The sequence below is a fragment of the Microtus oregoni genome, unplaced genomic scaffold (genome assembly GCF_018167655.1).
Source record: "Microtus oregoni isolate MIOR12 unplaced genomic scaffold, Mior012 000000F_ref0000247, whole genome shotgun sequence".
Taxonomy (NCBI): Eukaryota; Metazoa; Chordata; class Mammalia; order Rodentia; family Cricetidae; genus Microtus; species Microtus oregoni.
In genome coordinates, this window is record NW_024543059.1 from 42,580,365 (window position 1) to 42,597,045 (window position 16,681).

The 16,681-nt window shown below is 51.4% G+C and overlaps 1 protein-coding gene across 1 annotated transcript in view; it reads right to left on the minus strand.

The window, feature by feature from the left end:
* Positions 1–400: 400 nt before the first annotated feature.
* The window catches only part of Otog (otogelin), a 70,451-nt gene continuing 54,170 nt past the window's right edge, over positions 401–16,681 (minus strand). Inside the window, exons 40-56 of the mRNA XM_041634325.1 lie at positions 15,224–15,407; positions 11,985–12,205; positions 11,686–11,824; positions 10,117–10,311; positions 9,698–9,910; positions 9,112–9,216; positions 8,872–8,979; positions 8,435–8,536; positions 8,151–8,249; positions 7,169–7,209; positions 6,112–6,187; positions 5,819–5,997; positions 5,138–5,242; positions 4,824–4,943; positions 3,920–3,965; positions 956–1,035; positions 401–706 (exon numbers count right to left, since the gene is read on the minus strand). Of these exons, the coding sequence (XP_041490259.1) occupies positions 506–706; positions 956–1,035; positions 3,920–3,965; positions 4,824–4,943; positions 5,138–5,242; positions 5,819–5,997; positions 6,112–6,187; positions 7,169–7,209; positions 8,151–8,249; positions 8,435–8,536; positions 8,872–8,979; positions 9,112–9,216; positions 9,698–9,910; positions 10,117–10,311; positions 11,686–11,824; positions 11,985–12,205; positions 15,224–15,407 (2,214 nt within the window). The 3' untranslated portion in view covers positions 401–505. The remainder of the gene's footprint in view (positions 707–955; positions 1,036–3,919; positions 3,966–4,823; positions 4,944–5,137; positions 5,243–5,818; positions 5,998–6,111; positions 6,188–7,168; positions 7,210–8,150; positions 8,250–8,434; positions 8,537–8,871; positions 8,980–9,111; positions 9,217–9,697; positions 9,911–10,116; positions 10,312–11,685; positions 11,825–11,984; positions 12,206–15,223; positions 15,408–16,681) is intronic.

Genomic DNA, 16,681 nt, shown 5'->3' on the forward strand with positions numbered 1-16,681 from the left:
AACCCTCATAGCTCTCCAAGGCTCATCCTCTTTGATTTGGGAAGCCTGAATGTTACCTGAATCCCTTTTCCTTCCACTGTGCTCCTCCCATTGTTAGGACAGCCAGGAAAAAAAAAATGAAGCCACCACATGTGAGTCTTAAGACAGCACTGGTTCCATTTTGATTTCACTGTGTCAGGAAAGTCTCAGTCCCTCCACCAAAACCCAGGCCAGAGTCACAGTTACACTAGGCCTTCAACTACTGGGTGTGCAGCTCCATCCTGACCTCAAGTCATGTAGGCTTGGGTTCTAGAAGCCCTGAGAAATGGCAGTTTCCCACAAGCAGGTCTCCTCCCAAAGAGGGAGCCAGGATTGACAAGTGGGGCCTACTCTGGTCCCTTGTGGATGCTGTTCACCATCTCACACACAGAGCACAGACAAGCTCTCTCCCCTTAGTCACCTAGGCCAGCAGGAAGGAGAACATGAGAGTGGTAGGGGTGGCCCAGACAGCCCTGACACCCAGGCCTCAGGACCACTGGCAGGCACAGTCCGTAGGCTCCTGTACTGTGTAGGGCACCCAGGTGGCATTGGTGGCACAGAAGAGCTGCACAGAGCGACGCTGCAGTCCCACCTCACGGCAGCACTTGCAGAAGCGGGCATAAGTGTTGATATTGTGGTTGTAAATGCTGGCAGAAGGGCACCTCCCATCACAAGACACCAGGTTCACCTGGAAAATAAGCATGGCAGCAAGGCAGTCTGGGAAAGATCTGCCTCCCCATTCCTGCCACCTCCCCCGAGATGCCCATCCCCCATTCCTTCCACCCCCTGAGATATCTATCCCCTATTCCCTCCGCCCCCTGAGATACCCATCCCCCATTCCCTCCACCCCCTGAGATACCCATCCGCCATTCCCTCCACCCCCGAGATACCCATCCCCCATTCCCTCCACCCCCGAGATACCCATCCCCTCACGCACAGGCGTGTTACTCCTGCAATCGTTCTTGCGGATGGTCATGCGGATGGTCACCTTTTTGCAGGAGCGCCCATCTTCCTTACCTGGTAAGGGCAGGGTAGGTACAACAGTTATGCCCCAGACTGGCATCAGGATGGGACAGCCTGGTACCCACAAATTAATGTCCCTTTCCATCAAGGGGAAACTCTTTCAACCCAATGCCCTAGAACAAAGGAGGCACCAAGAAGGGCAGCGGCATGAGCAAGTGAGACAGAGGAAGACACATGAACGGCCAGACAGAGCCTCGGGGCTCTGCACCATAAGATCCGAGATGAGGGCAGCCACACTTATTTGTCACCCTGCTAGAGCCCCTGGATACAGTGCCACACTCTGCCTGAGTTCCAGTGTTTCTGCTCTGAGAGGGCATCTCACAGTAAGATTCTGTCGTGAGTGGAAACCTCAGGCCCAACTAGGATGCTCCACACAGCAAGACCCATGGGGGTTCCACAGCTCTCAAGTGGGGGTCAGGGATGGAAACTAGCAGTATAGAGTTTCTTCTGTCTGGATCACAGCTCTCCCAGATGGCCACTCAGGAGACCTTATCTCACCTCACCTCCGTGAGCAGTTTTCTCCAATACCCCCTACAAAAACCCCAGTGAGACCCCTCCTAGATCTTCTCTTCTGCACTGGTGGGGGAGGCTGCTCATTCATTTCAAGAAGAAGCCATGTAGCCTCCACCAGAGACAGACGTGCCAGAACCTTGATGGTAAGCCACAGCTACATGGCGATACATAGATGAATAGAAATGGGTTAATTTAAGATATAAGAGCTAGCCAGAAATATGCTTAAGCCATTGGCTGCAAGCAGCTTCTTTATTAACCAATAAAAGCAGCACACATACAGAAGGACCTCCCACACCACTGCACTTCCCTTCCTCAGCTCTCTCTGGTGCCTCCTTGGCCTATTCTGTCTCAGGCACAATCTGTTTGTTTACAGAGGCACATCTGTAATTGTACTATGGAAGCCTAAACTTGTAAGCTTTGGAGCCCACATCTCCAGGGCCTCCTTCACTGCAGGGTGAGTTCTGTTCTCAATGCCAATATTCTCTTTCAGACCTCAATACAGATGGGCAGTTGTGGATTCTGGTTTGATGACCCCCTCCAGATTCTTTATGACTTGGACCCTGCAGAACTCAAAGCTGCCACCCTGTAATCTACTATACCCATTCTTCCACCACCCTCGAAAGTGGCATCCATAAAGGTCTTTACACTATGGCCACAGCTCCTGAGTCAGTGGCTGGCACACAGTAGCACTCACTAGATACCTGCTAGAGGCAGATGGACTTGCCCTTAAGCCCACTGAGTCTACAAGAAATCAACTGAATAGAATCCCTTCTCTTAACTTCTGAGACTCAACAGAGAAGAAGGAGAATTGAGGGTTACCCTAGCCATGGCCCTGTGGGTACTGGAGTGAGCAAGGCTGAGTGTCCAGTAGGAGAAAGCAATGGTGGCCTTAGACATGGATGAATATCAGATGAGCTGTGGAAACTCAGGAGATATGGCTCAGTGCCCAGCAAGCATGTGGGCTAACTGGCCTTCACCAGATGCAGGGAATCTCCCCTTCCATTACCCCCAGAGCTTAGAGCCACCTAGAAGGGACACTTGAAGATAGCCATGTGTCTACCTGCCTCCCATCCTACGTGCTTCTGAGACAAGTAACTGAGTAGCAGTGGACACTAACCCATGGAAGAGGAGTAGGTTTAATAGGGACCATGGGAAAATAAGCTGAGGAAACTGAGCAGAGGGGTGTAGGCCTCAGGCTACATGTGGGGACACAGAACATTCAGGAAGCATGAAGGTATGGGTCATAGATCAGCCAGTTGAGGTCTGGAGTAGATCTTCCCTGTAGTAAGTGATGTGTACATAAAGGGGCTGAAAGTCTATGGTCCTTGGGACACAGGGTCTGAGCATTCTAGAAAGTCAAGTATGTAAGCAAAGATCACAAGACTGGTTGGTCCATTCAAGTGTATGTGGTTAAGACGCTGGTTCCAAGCATCCAGGGTTCCAGAATCAAAGTGTGAGACAGAGGTTTCCCTCTGCCAGTCAGGGGTCTGGAAGCCTAAGCCTCCACAAGGAGGCACCTTCAAGACTAGGGCGATGAAAGGAGACAGAGACAGAGACCCACATTGGAGCACCGGACAGAAATCTCAAGGTCCAAATCAGGAGCAGAAGGAGAGAGAACACGAGCAAGGAACTCAGGACTGCGAGGGGTGCACCCACACACTGAGATAATGGGGATGTTCTATGGGGAACTCACCAAGGCCAGCTGGCCTGGATCTGAAAAAGCCTGGGATAAAACCGGACTCGCTGAACATAGCGGACAATGAGGACTACTGAGAACTCAAGAACAAAGGCAAGGGGTTTTTGATCCTACTGCACGTACTGGCTTAGTGGGAGCCTAGGCAGTTTGGATGCTCACCTTACTAGACCTGGATGGAGGTGGGTGGTCCTTGGACTTCCCACAGGGCAGGGAACCCTGATTGCTCTTTGGGCTGACGAGGGAGGGGGACTTGATTGGAGGAGGGGAAGGGAAATGGGAGGCGGTGGCGGGGAGGAGGCAGAAATCTTTAATAAATAAATAAATTTTAAAAAAAGACTAGGGTTCATGGCGACATAAGAGAACCATGAGGGGGACAGAGTCTTCATTAGGGACAGAAGGAAGCAGATGGCTTCCTGACTGGACTGGCTATTGTCTTTTATCTCCAGCAAGAAGCAGAGGCCTGGTATTGGGACAAATCTCATGAGCATGTGACTTCTGGCCACCTAACTGTTTGTGTCAGTGCCATGACCTTCAACTGGTGGGTCATTCCTTCTTCTACTCGCCCTGAGAGCTACCATAGATACCAGGCTGGTAACACAGCCTCTTGGCCACCTATGTGCCCCCCACCCTCACACACTGCACCCCAGTCTCCACCCCATGCTCACTTACATGTCCTACAGCATCCTTCCAAGGATGGTACCACAGAGCCACCAACCTAGAGGAAGAAGAGGAGGAGGAGGAGGAGGAGGAGGTGGGAAATTCATGTTCCAGGCCAGGAGCCAAGATTCCAGTGAGAGGCAAAACCAGTGTTAGAGAGCTGGTCTATAATCCCAGGAGGAGATCTACAAGTTCTAGGCCAGCCTGGACTATATAGTGAGTTCCAGGCTAGCAGGAATACAAAATGAAATCTTGTCTCAAAACCCAGCTAAATAAATACTATATAAAGAGTCTAAGTTAGTCTTCCTCCCGCGGCACCCCATGGCTCTGTAGGAAAGACTGAGCCAGAGATTCTGACTTGTTAAGCAAGCACTGTACCTACTGACCCACAGTCCTGTGTGTCTGTGACCTAAAGAGTCAACAATCTTCAAATGTCTGTTGTCAATCTTCGGAAGCTTATTAGTTCAACTGGAACCCCCAATCCTCCAGGGACCCTCTTCTTTGAGGTATGTCTACACCCATAGCCCTCCACAGCAGGCTGGAAACATGTCGTCCTACCACAGGACTAAACTTCGCATGCAGGTATAAGCTTGGTACACGTATTGTAAGAGTGTGCCTATCTGCAGGCGTGTCAGTGTGTGGTGTGGGCACTGGCATGCTCAATGCACTGATGTCCCTATGGAGTATGACTGATAACAGCCTGGGGTGAGTCCTGGAACACTTGATAATGTGATTGCATGCCTTGGTGTGTGGTCACATGATGTTTGGAGATAGGGGGTGTGATTGAAAAAGATGAACATGGAGAGATGTAGGTTTGGCATGTAGTGCTGACGCAGGCTCCAGAACACAGGATTCTGACCCAGGCTCCAGCCCCCAGTAAAACATGGTACCTTGGTGTGAAGGGGAAGACACTGACCTTGGCACACTCAGTTTCATTGAGTGGGGGGCAGCTGATGGGTGAGCGGACAAGTACGGCACCCAGGGGCGTGCTGCCACAGTGATGGCGGGCACAGTCTGCAATCCAGGAAGCACCAGGCTAGAAAGCATATGGATGGGCACTGAGAACTTCTGGCCAATGGACAGCACAGCCTGAGGACATGCCCAGCTCAGGGCCCGGCTCTGCTGTTCCTCGTGAGTACCAAGCTCCAGGGTGGGGCCCAGAGAGGACCCTGCTCTTAGTGTCACTTTCCAGGACCCATTCATTCCCAGGTGGGCTTAGGGGCTGTTTACCAAGAAGAGGGAAGTGGTGCCATTGGGGAAGGTGAAGAGGCAGGACACATTCCTGCAGGAGCCACAGCAGGCTGCCAGGTCCTGTGGGTGGTCATACTCCTGGTTCTGAAGGCCAGGGCAGAGAAAACAATTTCAGCCTCATGCCCACATCCGTCCTCCTGGCATCTGATATCTTCTTGTCTCTGACAGAGTCCAGGGCTCTAGCTCAAAAAGGAGACCCACGGCCTCCCTCCCCGTGATCAGGCAGGTCTTCCATGTTTACCCAAAACCCCATTCCCACCAGCCCCAGGGAACAAGGAGGTGCCCTGCAGAGGCAACACTGTAGTCACCAACGGTGGCAGCTTGGTTCCAGACAGACCTCAGTTTGAATCTCAGTCCCTGCTGTGCTTTGGATTAAGAACTCAACTTCCCTAGGGCTCACTTTTCCCAGTTGAAAGGCGGGAATAATTCTAATCCTTTTCATTCAGTCAGTATTTATTTAGGCTTTGGTAGAAGCCAGGCTTTAACTTAGTCCCTTTGCTGTTGTTGCTACCCCACCCCAAGTTGGGCTCCTCTCCATCGGGGTCTCTTGAGGCTACTCTGATGCCTACTCTCTAGATTCCATTTTTGGAGCTGATGAGGACCCACCAGCCCAGCCCTTCTGGCTACGCGTACCCCACGTGCACCCCACATTTTCCCTACCGCCTCGCAGTGCATGTCACAAAGGACAGAGGTGATGTTGATCTGGTAGAAGCTGGTGAGGGGGTCCAGCACATCTGTGCATCTGGATGTATGGCACACACCATCTGCTGAGAGCTCTACCACCGTCTGGCCTGGCTGCATCACCCCCAACTCACGGCTCAGACACACGGGGGCTTTCACTGGTCAAGGGAGAGGAACTGTCCTGAAGAGCCCAGTCACCCACTTGGCCCTCCCAGCTGACCCACCCGAGGTTCACCACCCTAGCCCTCCCGTATCTACCCATCCCCACTTACCACACTCATACTTGGCACAGCCACACACGTTCTCCTCACTGTGCATGAACCCCTCATCCAGCTGGGACTTTTCCCACTGTGGGTGACAGAGGAAGTCAGCATTCAGAGTGGGCAGCTCAACCCCACCCTTGGGAATGGCCTGCTACTGGGCCTGCACTGGGCAGATGAAGATGGCACCCAGAAGCTCAGTCTCTCTCCCCACGGTCCAGCTTCCCGTCCTCAGAGTCCCACTTGGCTTACACCTTACCCATGCCCTAGTTTCTTTATCAGTTTCAGGGAAGAAGAATGGATGGGGAGAGGGACACAAAAAAAAATATGTCCTGGGACAACACACTCAGGGGGACCATAATCCAGAAGCCGCCCACCATCACTTTACACACACACTGTGACGGCCATGCAGCCTAAAGCCTAAAGGGCCACATGATTCTAGTCCTGGCTGTGATTTGCCAATGTCATGACCTTAATTTCAGCTTCCTTGTTCATGTAACTGAGATCATCGCAGGCTCAGTCTCCTGAACTTGTCATAACAATAAGATAATTCATTTTAAAGACCTGGGAAGGTTCAGGCCTACAGTAAGGCCTCAGCAGCTGGCACTGTGATTATCACTAGAACCACCATCATTACCACTATAACCATCTATCTACATTAGCATCATCACCACCTCCATCATCTTCACCATCCCGACCATCCTCCTACCAACTCCACATCATCACCACCTCCATCATCTTCACCACCTCCACATCATCACCGCCTCCATCATCTTCACCATCCCAACCATCCTCCTACCAACTCCACATCATCACCACCTCCATCATCTTCACCATCCCGACCGTCCTCCACCAACTCCACATCATCACCGCCTCCATCATCTTCACCATCCCGACCGTCCTCCACCAACTCCACATCATCACCGCCTCCATCATCTTCACCATCCCCACCATCCTCCTACCAACTCTGTATTAGGTTTGGTAGAGTCTCCAGGAGAAGGGAAAGAGAAGAGAGGAAAGGAAAAGAGAAGCCGACCAATAAGGGTGGGGAGAGACAGGGTCTCCATACCAGATGGCATCTGGGCACAGGGATTGTATCACAGTCACACTCTGAAAAACACAAGAGGCCATAACCTACCTCACCAGGGACGTTCAGACACTGCACTGCAGACCAGTCCCTCCTGAGGCACAACTCTAAGCCTGGTCCACCCAGGGAGGTGGGCAGAGAAATACCAGCCACTTCTTCTCACCCCCACATGCCGGGGACAGAGCACTCCCGCTTAGGTGGGCGGGAGGTCCTGACTGTCCCACTCCTGACTGGGTGTGGAGGGAAGTGAAGCTGGCAGACAGAACACGTGTACATTTCCCTTTCTCTCCCCTACGTGTGGGACCTCTCCAGGTGCAAACACCACAAGATGCAACTTCCTTGCACTTGTGTTTCCCACAAGTGGGTTCCAGCAGCTGAGTCCTGTCAGCACAGCCTTGGCCGGGTCGCTCTCCCTGTGCACAGTGGCCGGGGGCACCTGGAACTACCGGAAGGGGCACACCAGCTTTAGATTTGAGGAGCAAGGGTCTCAGGCCAGAGCAGCTGAGAAAGTCCTTTCTGGGTCTCTCGCTCACACAACAAGGGGATTCCCTAGACAGCTGGCTTGCTCCGTGCCCTGAGGCATGAGGAATAAAGCTGAGTATGATCCCGCCCTCACGAAGCACATATTCTCATGAGGTCCGAAAGCCAGCAGCAGAACGCTCTCCCGGTTTGCTAACGTACCTTTCAAGCATTGTGTAAAGTTCACCACTGATCACTACTAATCACTGATGACGTTCCTATTGTTCTTCCCAGCAGACCCGAGTCTCTACGGACTATCGGGCAATGCAAGGATGACACTCTGAATGAGAAACCATTTGTGATCCCGGGGAAGAAACTGTCGGGCTCTGCATGCTCAGAGTGGGGCAGGAGGAGAGGAGCCCTGCTCACAGCTTAGGGAGGCTGATCTCAGCAAAGCTGATGGTGGTGGGGGCTCTTTCCCCGCCCATATCTGACTGAAACTTACCACAGGACTTGTAGGGGCAGCAGCGGTCCGGGCTCCAGACCTCCACCAGGGAAGTGCCCATGCCACACTGCACCTGTGGGCAGCGGAAGCTCTCACACACTGGGGAGCATGCAGCAGGAGTGGGAGAGACAGGTGACAGATTAGTCTCAGACACCTCAGACTTTATGACCGCTCAGGATGCAGTGCTGGTCAGATGGGGTACCTCCCAGCCCCTGTTTGTACCCACACCCCCACAGGGCAGGCATCTCTCACAGGCCCACCGTCTCTCCACACGTGGGACTCACCACACTGGTACAGAGGGCAGCAGAGCTCCGTGGTGTTCCTGTGTACAGTGAGCGCCTCTCCTTCCTGACACTCGGGGATGGGATCTGGACACTCACCACAGCCTGTGGAGATGGAAAGGCCACCGCTGTCATAGAAGTTCCTCTTACAGTGAGGGAGCAGGGCATCTAGCCAGCCAAAAGCAGCATTTTGGGGTCTCATGTATCCTGGCATCAGAACCTATGTGTTCTTCTATGTCAACCCAAAGTCCATCCCTGAAAACACACTGATTTCTCGCACTCGGTAACCTACCCATTTTTCTCTTTGTCCTGCGTGGCTTACTGGGTAGTGGCTTCATCCTTTTCCCTCTACCCCCTCATACAAATGCCCCAGCTTTTCCTCTCGGTCACCACAGAAGTAGGAATGAGGAAGAGCTGATGTGGGGCCCACTGCCACTCACTGCAGAAGTAGGAGGTACAGCAGGAGTCCCCTAGGCGGCCCGTGATCAAGATCTGGTCCTCACGACAGGCAGGGACCTGCTCAGCCTCGCACAGACCAGGGTCACATTCTGAGGAGAGAAGAGGATGTGAGCTCCGAAAGCAGCCCTGCCTAGCCCTCTGTCATCTCCATCGTGGACTCAGAACTCAGAGCACAGCCCAGGCTCCTCAGGTCCACCCACTCTTCTGTCCCCACCACTTACCACAGCTGTAGCTGGGACAGCAGGAGTCCTCCTGGAAGTGGGTGATGAGTCTGTGGCCTGGGCGGCAGGTGGGAGCGAGGCCCTCGCATAGAGTCTGGTTACACACTAGGCAGCAGGACACAGAACCTGTTACCTGGAGGCCAGTGTCCTCACTGCTCACCAGGGCCACTGGGTGCCTGCACACGTGGACCCCTTCCAGCCCCTCCCCACCCCCACTCTCAAATGGCTGCAGAGACTGAAGAGCAATACACACTCATCTAGGTGTTCTGTGTGCCAGTGTTAGCACCCGCACGCCAAGGTGGGTGCCAAGAGCAGCCGAGCAGCCTCACATTACGGGAGAACCAGGGCAGCCTGTGACCGTGATTACGGAGTTAGTCTACAGGGGGATGCTAAATAGGATGCTGATCCCAGACCTCTGCCCAACGTCCAGCCTGGTTCTTACTTCCCCCATCAACACCCCAAAAGATGCTTTAATTTTCCAGCCTGCCCTGACAGTTTTCCAGTTGTCACGGTCATACAGCAGGCACAACTAGAATATGTTGCTAGCTTAAAGCTGACAGCCAGGGAAGTCGAGAGCCAGGCTCACCGCACACACTCCCCAAGCAGCAGGGGTCCTCTGTGGGCTGTAACAGGATCACTTCTCCAAAGCGCGGACAGCTCTCAGGTCGGGGACCAGGGCAGTCCACGTCCATGGCTATGATGGTGTCTGGGGCCTGGCACTGCTGCTGGCAGCAGCCACTCAGGGAACTGTTCCAGGTTTCCCCCAAGGCTCGTGGCACCCCTGTGCTGTCAGTGCAGGCTGCAGTGGGAGCATGTCAGGGCACAGGGGACTAAGGACCAGACTGTTTCAGGATATGATCCCTCTCATCCAAACATGAACCACCCCAAAGCAGAAATGGAAGGATGCTAAGTGTTTTTTTAGCATGGTCTTCAGGAAGCAAAGGAGGCCCTAGTGTAAAGACTGGGCTGGGGGGGGGGGGACATCTGGGGAGGGCAGGGACCTACCACACTTGTCCTCGGGGATGCAGAGTGCAGAATGTCGCCGGTGCAGAATGGTACCCTCCAGGCACACGCAGCCCTCACCCAGAACTTGGCACTGCTCTGGGTCCAGTGGGCCTAGTATCCCATCCTGGCATGTTTCGGGGGGTTCACACGCTGCTACGCATGCCTGGTAGGTAGAGTCACTGGAGCACAGGAAGGCTGTAGGGGTAACATGGGCATCGGGCCTAGTCGAGTTCCCGGTCAGGGATCCCTGACGAGGGCAGCAAGAGTTGGAAGGGGTGAGGAGGAGCACAGAGTACCTAAGTCTATGCCTTAACACTGCACCTCCTTCCTCTAATCAGGAACCATCAAAGGACCGCTTCCTAGCCTAAATGCTGCTAAGTGTCTGCTTTTCAAATAAAGTTTTATTAGAGCACAGATGTGCCCACTCATTTGTGTAAATGTCGGTGTTGCTTTGGGTTTGCTTTTGTTTTGTTATTGTTGAGTCAGGTTTTCATTACTTAAGGCAAAATTCATTCTCCTGGCTCAGCTTTTCAGGCACCAGGACTACAGGTGTCAGCCATCATGGATAGGTGTTAGTCCATCCGTTTATGTGTGGCCTTTGTCTGTCTCTGCTCTGCAAGGGTAGAGCAGGGTCCTTCAAAAAGAGGCCATACGGCTCACAAGACACGGTATTCGCTATCTGGCCCCTTGAAAACGTTTGTCAACCCCTGGCTTTAGATCAGTGTTTTCCAGCAGTCTTGACTAGAGATAGTGGATCTGTGGTTATGATCCAGTACATACCAGTCTGCTGGGCAGAGTCCCATTCCACACCAAGTGAACCTCCAAAGGAGCCCAGTGCTTTCCCAAGTTCCCCCCGTGACCAGCTGGATTGAAAATTACTGTTGAACTGAAAAAAACTTTTTTACTATGCATGATATATCCTGTATGTCATATTTCATTGCATTTTTTTAAAAAAAATGCTAGTGTTGCTCTCCTCAAATTGGCTGCACACCCTCTGTGTCGAGATCCACAGTTTGAAAAATATTACTCTATATATGAAGTATCTTTTCCTTTTCACCTGTCATGTGTAGATATGCCCTCCCAGGAGCTGTCCCAGCCTTTCTGGAAATCAAAATGCTCTACCTTCTACTGACTCCAATAGGATGGAGGGGAGGAAGAAGCAGGGAGGAAGAGATCCAAAGATGAGGAGGTGATCGGAAGCTAAGCAAACGGAGCTACCATACAGCAATCACGTGACAGGTGGGTGTGGAGAAATGGACACCTGACCCATTATCTCCTATTGACCCAAGGAGCAAATATTGCTGTCCCCATTGTACAGAGAAATGACTCAAATTAAAAACAATAAATTAAAATAAAATATTCCTTGTTCATTTATACAAATATAGCAAAAGTTCATTAACTAATATCAAATGTGTTGTGTAGAACATAAAATTCAAATACACATGTAAAATATTTATAAGCTCATTAATACAATTAATGAATGAAGTAGTGACTAAGCTTAGGGAAGCATCGGTGTCAAGAGGCTCTGGGAAGAGAACTGGAGAAGAAGGTGCCCCGACCCCTACTCACGGCAGTAGTCGGAGCCCCGCCACTCGATGCACACGTGGAACTTGTGACACATAGCCACGTACACAGTGAGTGCCACACAGGGCTGCTGCACATACTTGGTGTCCCGGATCCACAGCTCACAGAACGACTCTGGGGAGACCTGGACCAATGTATTAGACAGTGCTGCCCATCCTGGTGCCCCACTTCCCAAGGCCCAGCTCTGCCTCGCTCTGCCCAGAAGACTACGGGTGTCTCTGCAGGTGGCTGCTGGCCTCCCCAGCCCAGCAAGTCTCCCCATGCTGCACTCCACGGGCACCTACAAAGCGGTGGCAGGCGCTGAAAGTACGGTTGGACACCATGCGAAGGCAGGGCGAGCAGTCAGCTGTGGCACAACTGTCTGGGCGGAAGCGGGTCTGACCCTCTGAGGTCAAGGAGCTGGGCACCTGCCAGCTGTCCAGAAAAGGAGCAGGGTCCTCTGCCTCACCCAGCACAGAGCCATCCTTCAGGGTGAGGTCATTGCCTGCATCTCCGTCACAGATACCTGAAAGGGGCACAATGGTCCCAATAGGCACAGAGAACACTGTCTCCCCAGTTGGCTCTACTCAGCAACCTTCAGATGGTTCTGAAAGGTGTCCCTGCTACCTGCCATGTGACAGGTGAGGAAAGTGAGGCACAGGGAGCCAGGGCACCTGCTGTGTAGGAAGGTGCTCACCAAAATGTTTAGGGATGAAGGACATCGTGTTTTGAACTTACTTTAAAATGGTTCAGGGATATATGCATACATGCCTATATATGTGTGTATATACTACATGTACATATTACTGTGTGTGTGTGAGGGGGGAGGGAGGGAGGGAGAGAGAGAGAGAGAGAGAGAGAGAGAAGAGGAGAGGAGAGGAGAGAGAGAGAGAGAGAGAGAGAGAGAGAGAGAGAGGCAAAATGTGAGCAATTGTTCCATCTATGTAAAAGGCAGTGGGAATCCTTTGCTCTACTTCCCAATTTCTGTGTCTGCCACATCCGAATGAAAAGCCATCCCCTAAGAGCCTGCTCCAGTAGAGGCTGCCAGCTGACCCCTACAGCTGTTTCCTTCTCTCTCTGGAATCAGGAATCCACTTTCCCAGACTCTCTTGCAGTAGGATGTGACTGTGACACGCCCCGCTAATGGAGTGTGAGTTAAGGTGGAGGGCACTTACAACCTGGTCCACAGACCCTACCGTCTTCCTTCTGTGAGGCTCTGTGAACTCACTCTGAACATTAAATAAGGAAGAAATCCGGAGCATGACTTGTCACTAGTCATGTGGGAAGTCCTGTTCTCAGGAAACATGCTTCCCGTGTGTGGGGCCCTGAGATGAGGGCAAGAATGTGGCTTACCCGCTACAACTCCTCCACTTTCCATGAAATCCCTCTCCTCCACAGGTGCTTTCGGCTTCAGAGGCGCCTTTTCTTGCCTGTGGCTTTGTTTGTGCTACTCTTCCTGCCTGCAAGGCTTTCTCAGATGCCCTTCCTCCCGGGTGCCTCCCATCCTCCCATCTGCGACCTTCCTAGGTCAGGGCAACAGCTACCGTTGCAGGAATGTGCCACAGGGCTTCTTTTCCAGTTCTCACTGATCTCAGCACTCCCTGTTGCCTAGCAGGGGCTCCAGTGTATGTATCAAGGGATAGTTCAGACAGAATAGACATGAGAATGATCTGATTTCTGTTCTGACATCTCCAACTACTGCTTCTGCAAACATAAGTAAAACATTACTTGAGGCTAAATTCTTTGATTTTATTAATTTTCTTTTTTTTATTTTTATGTGCATTGACATTTTGCCATGGGTGTCAGGTCCCCTGGAGCTGGAGTTACAGACAGTTCTGAACTTCCGTGGGGGGCTGGAAATTGAACCTGGGTCCTCTGGAAGAGCAGTCAGTGCTCTTAACCCCCGAGCCATCTCTCTAGACTGACTTTATTAATTTTCTTAATAGTGACACTTTGGTCTGGGTTTGGAATCACCAAGAGATATTCCAAAGGTATCCCAGGGAAAACACGGCCTGCTTGGATCCTGCCATCTTTGCCAGAGAAGAACGGAGTATGGAAGAAAAGAAGAGAAAAAAAGTGGTGGTGATGGTGGTGGCCATGGTTGTGGTGTTAGTGGTGATGGTGGTGGATATGGTTGTGGTGTTAGTGGTGATGGTGGTGGCTATGGTTGTGGTGTTAGTGGTGATGGTGGTGGCTATGGTTGTGGTGTTAGTGGTGATGGTGGTGGATATGGTTGTGGTGTTAGTGGTGATGGTGGTGATGGTGGTGGCTATGGTTGTGGTGTTAGTGGTGATGGTGGTGATGGTGGTGGCTATGGTTGTGGTGTTAGTGGTGATGGTGGTGGCTATGGTTGTGGTGTTAGTGGTGATGGTGGTGGCTATGGTTGTGGTGTTAGTGGTGATGGTGGTGGCTATGGTTGTGGTGTTAGTGGTGATGGTGGTGACTATGGTTGTGGTGTTAGTGGTGATGGTGGTGGCTATGGTTGTGGTGTTAGTGGTGATGGTGGTGGCTATGGTTGTGGTGTTAGTGGTGATGGTGGTGGCTATGGTTGTGGTGTTAGTGGTGATGGTGGTGGCTATGGTTGTGGTGTTAGTGGTGATGGTGGTGGCTATGGTTGTGGTGTTAGTGGTGATGGTGGTGGCTATGGTTGTGGTGTTAGTGGTGATGGTGGTGATGGTGGTGGCTATGGTTGTGGTGTTAGTGGTGATGGTGGTGATGGTGGTGGCTATGGTTGTGGTGTTAGTGGTGATGGTTTTGGCTATGGTTGTGGTGTTAGTGGTGATGGTGGTGGCTATGGTTGTGGTGTTAGTGGTGATGGTGGTGGAAGAGGTAATGGTGATGAAAGGAAAGATGTCTTATCAGTAAAAATGTCAGCTCCATAGAACAGAACTTTATCTGTTTTGCTTCCCAGGGGCTGTCACTTAAAGGAAGGAAAGAGACAGTGCTTGTGTCACCCACTGTCACAATCACAGCAGCCTGCCATGAAGAGTCTGTGCAGGGAGCAGCCACCTGCGCCCAGGGTCCTCCTGCACTGTGTTCCTAGTTAGCACTTGCTCTTAGAGAGGGCTGTCTGCAGCCCTGCTGTGGATCGGGAACCCTAGCTGTGCATGTCACAGCAACTCTGCCATGTGCCATCAGACAGCCACTTGACTTCTGAGCCTCCGCTTGTCTCTGCTTCAGCGAGAACACTGAGGGCCACTTCCCAGGCCTGTTGTGTGGGTGACCTGGAGTGAATAATCTTCAAGAGTGAAACTGTCTGGCAAAGGGCCCCAGCACATGCAGACAGGAAGGATTATCTGGCATTAGGAAGCCGTCAGAGATGCTGACAGACAAACCTGGCTGAAGTGACAATTGGCAAACCCTGAACTATGCCCTATTAACAGCCTCGGCCCCACACATGGACATCAGGCCTTTCTGCACTAGCAATTCTGTTGGCCCCATCTCTGGCCTGACACCCTGTCCCAACATAACCTGATCCAAGGGAACTTTCCTGGTGCCAGAGAGGGACCAGGGACCACTCTCCCCCAGATGGGTCCCACCTCACCACACAGGCCACGGCCCTGGGCCTTGCCAGTTTTGCTGGCTTCCAGGATCATGAGTCCTGAGCTGTGGAGCCACTGGATCTGGATGTGTGAGGGTGTCCGGATGATGTACATGTGGCCTGTATCCTCAATCTGGAACCCGTATCTGCTCACTGGTGGCCACACAGCCTGAGAGTCCACAGTCACCTTACAGGGTAAGGAGTTAGAGAACAGCTCACATATCTGTCTGTATTCCCACATACCTACCCACTGATACATCCACTTATCCATCCATCCACCTGTTTATGTATTTATACCTCCATCCGTTCATTTGTCTGCCCACCTACCCATCCATCTATCTCTTCATTATCATCTGTCCATCAGTCCTTCTGACAAACACTTACTAGCCACCTCTATGTGCCAGGCTGTTTGGAGCACATGCACCTAAGGTTAGTCCAACAAAACATGGGAGAATTCTGAAACTATTTTACGGGCAAAATCCAATAAAACCAGAACTGTAACAGTGGAAAGCAGGCTGCACCTCACTTCCTGCACAAACACAAATTCCCATCCCTTCGAAACACTTCCTTATCCACTGGGTCTGCTCAGATGGTTTCTCCTGAGAGATTTTCTCTACACCTTGGGGCTTAGCCATCCTCCCTGGCATCAGCTCACTTCTGCGCTGACCTTCAAGAAGGAATGAAGCTCTTCCCTAGCTAAGGGCACCATTAGATCGTGGTTTTCTTCAGGGCAGGAACCATGTCTGCCTCTTTGAATTCCCAGCACTTGCCTTTGGGCATCATTTGGGGGCCCCATCATTATCTGTTAAACAGCACACCCCAGTTCTCACAAACACTCAGGCTATAACTTTTATTACAAACTGACAAGGTTAAAGGTGTATGTAACGTAGAGTAAGAACTAAGTGTTATGCTATAAAACTAAAAGACAGAAAAGATTAAGATTATAAACTATTTATCATGATTTACTATCCTCCCTTCAGAAATAGACTGTTTTACTAATCACTCCACAGATTACCCAACATGTGAACTACTGAGCTACAGGAAGGAGAAGCTCCATTCAGGAGCCAGAAAACTGACTTTGGGAAGGTCCCCACTCTCTGATACCTCGAGCCTTCCTATTGTATTGCCAAAGGTTTAAACTCCAGGTTATTAGTGTGACCGTACATATCAGAAGCCCAGACCCTGGGGGTTCCACAGGCCTAAACAAGGAATAATGAGATTGAAGCAATCATTTAAGTCTCCCAAGAAAGACGAGCCCAGAACTGTACAGATCCATGTCTAAATTCTGGCAGAACCTTAAAGAATGAATGCCAATTCTCCTCTATTCCCAAAAACAGAGAGGGAAAGAATACTACCAAACTCATCTTACTAAGCCAATATTGCTCTAATACCAAGTTAGTTAAGAATATGACCAAAACCAAAACAAAACTATAGACCAATTCCCCTCACAACGAAACAAAA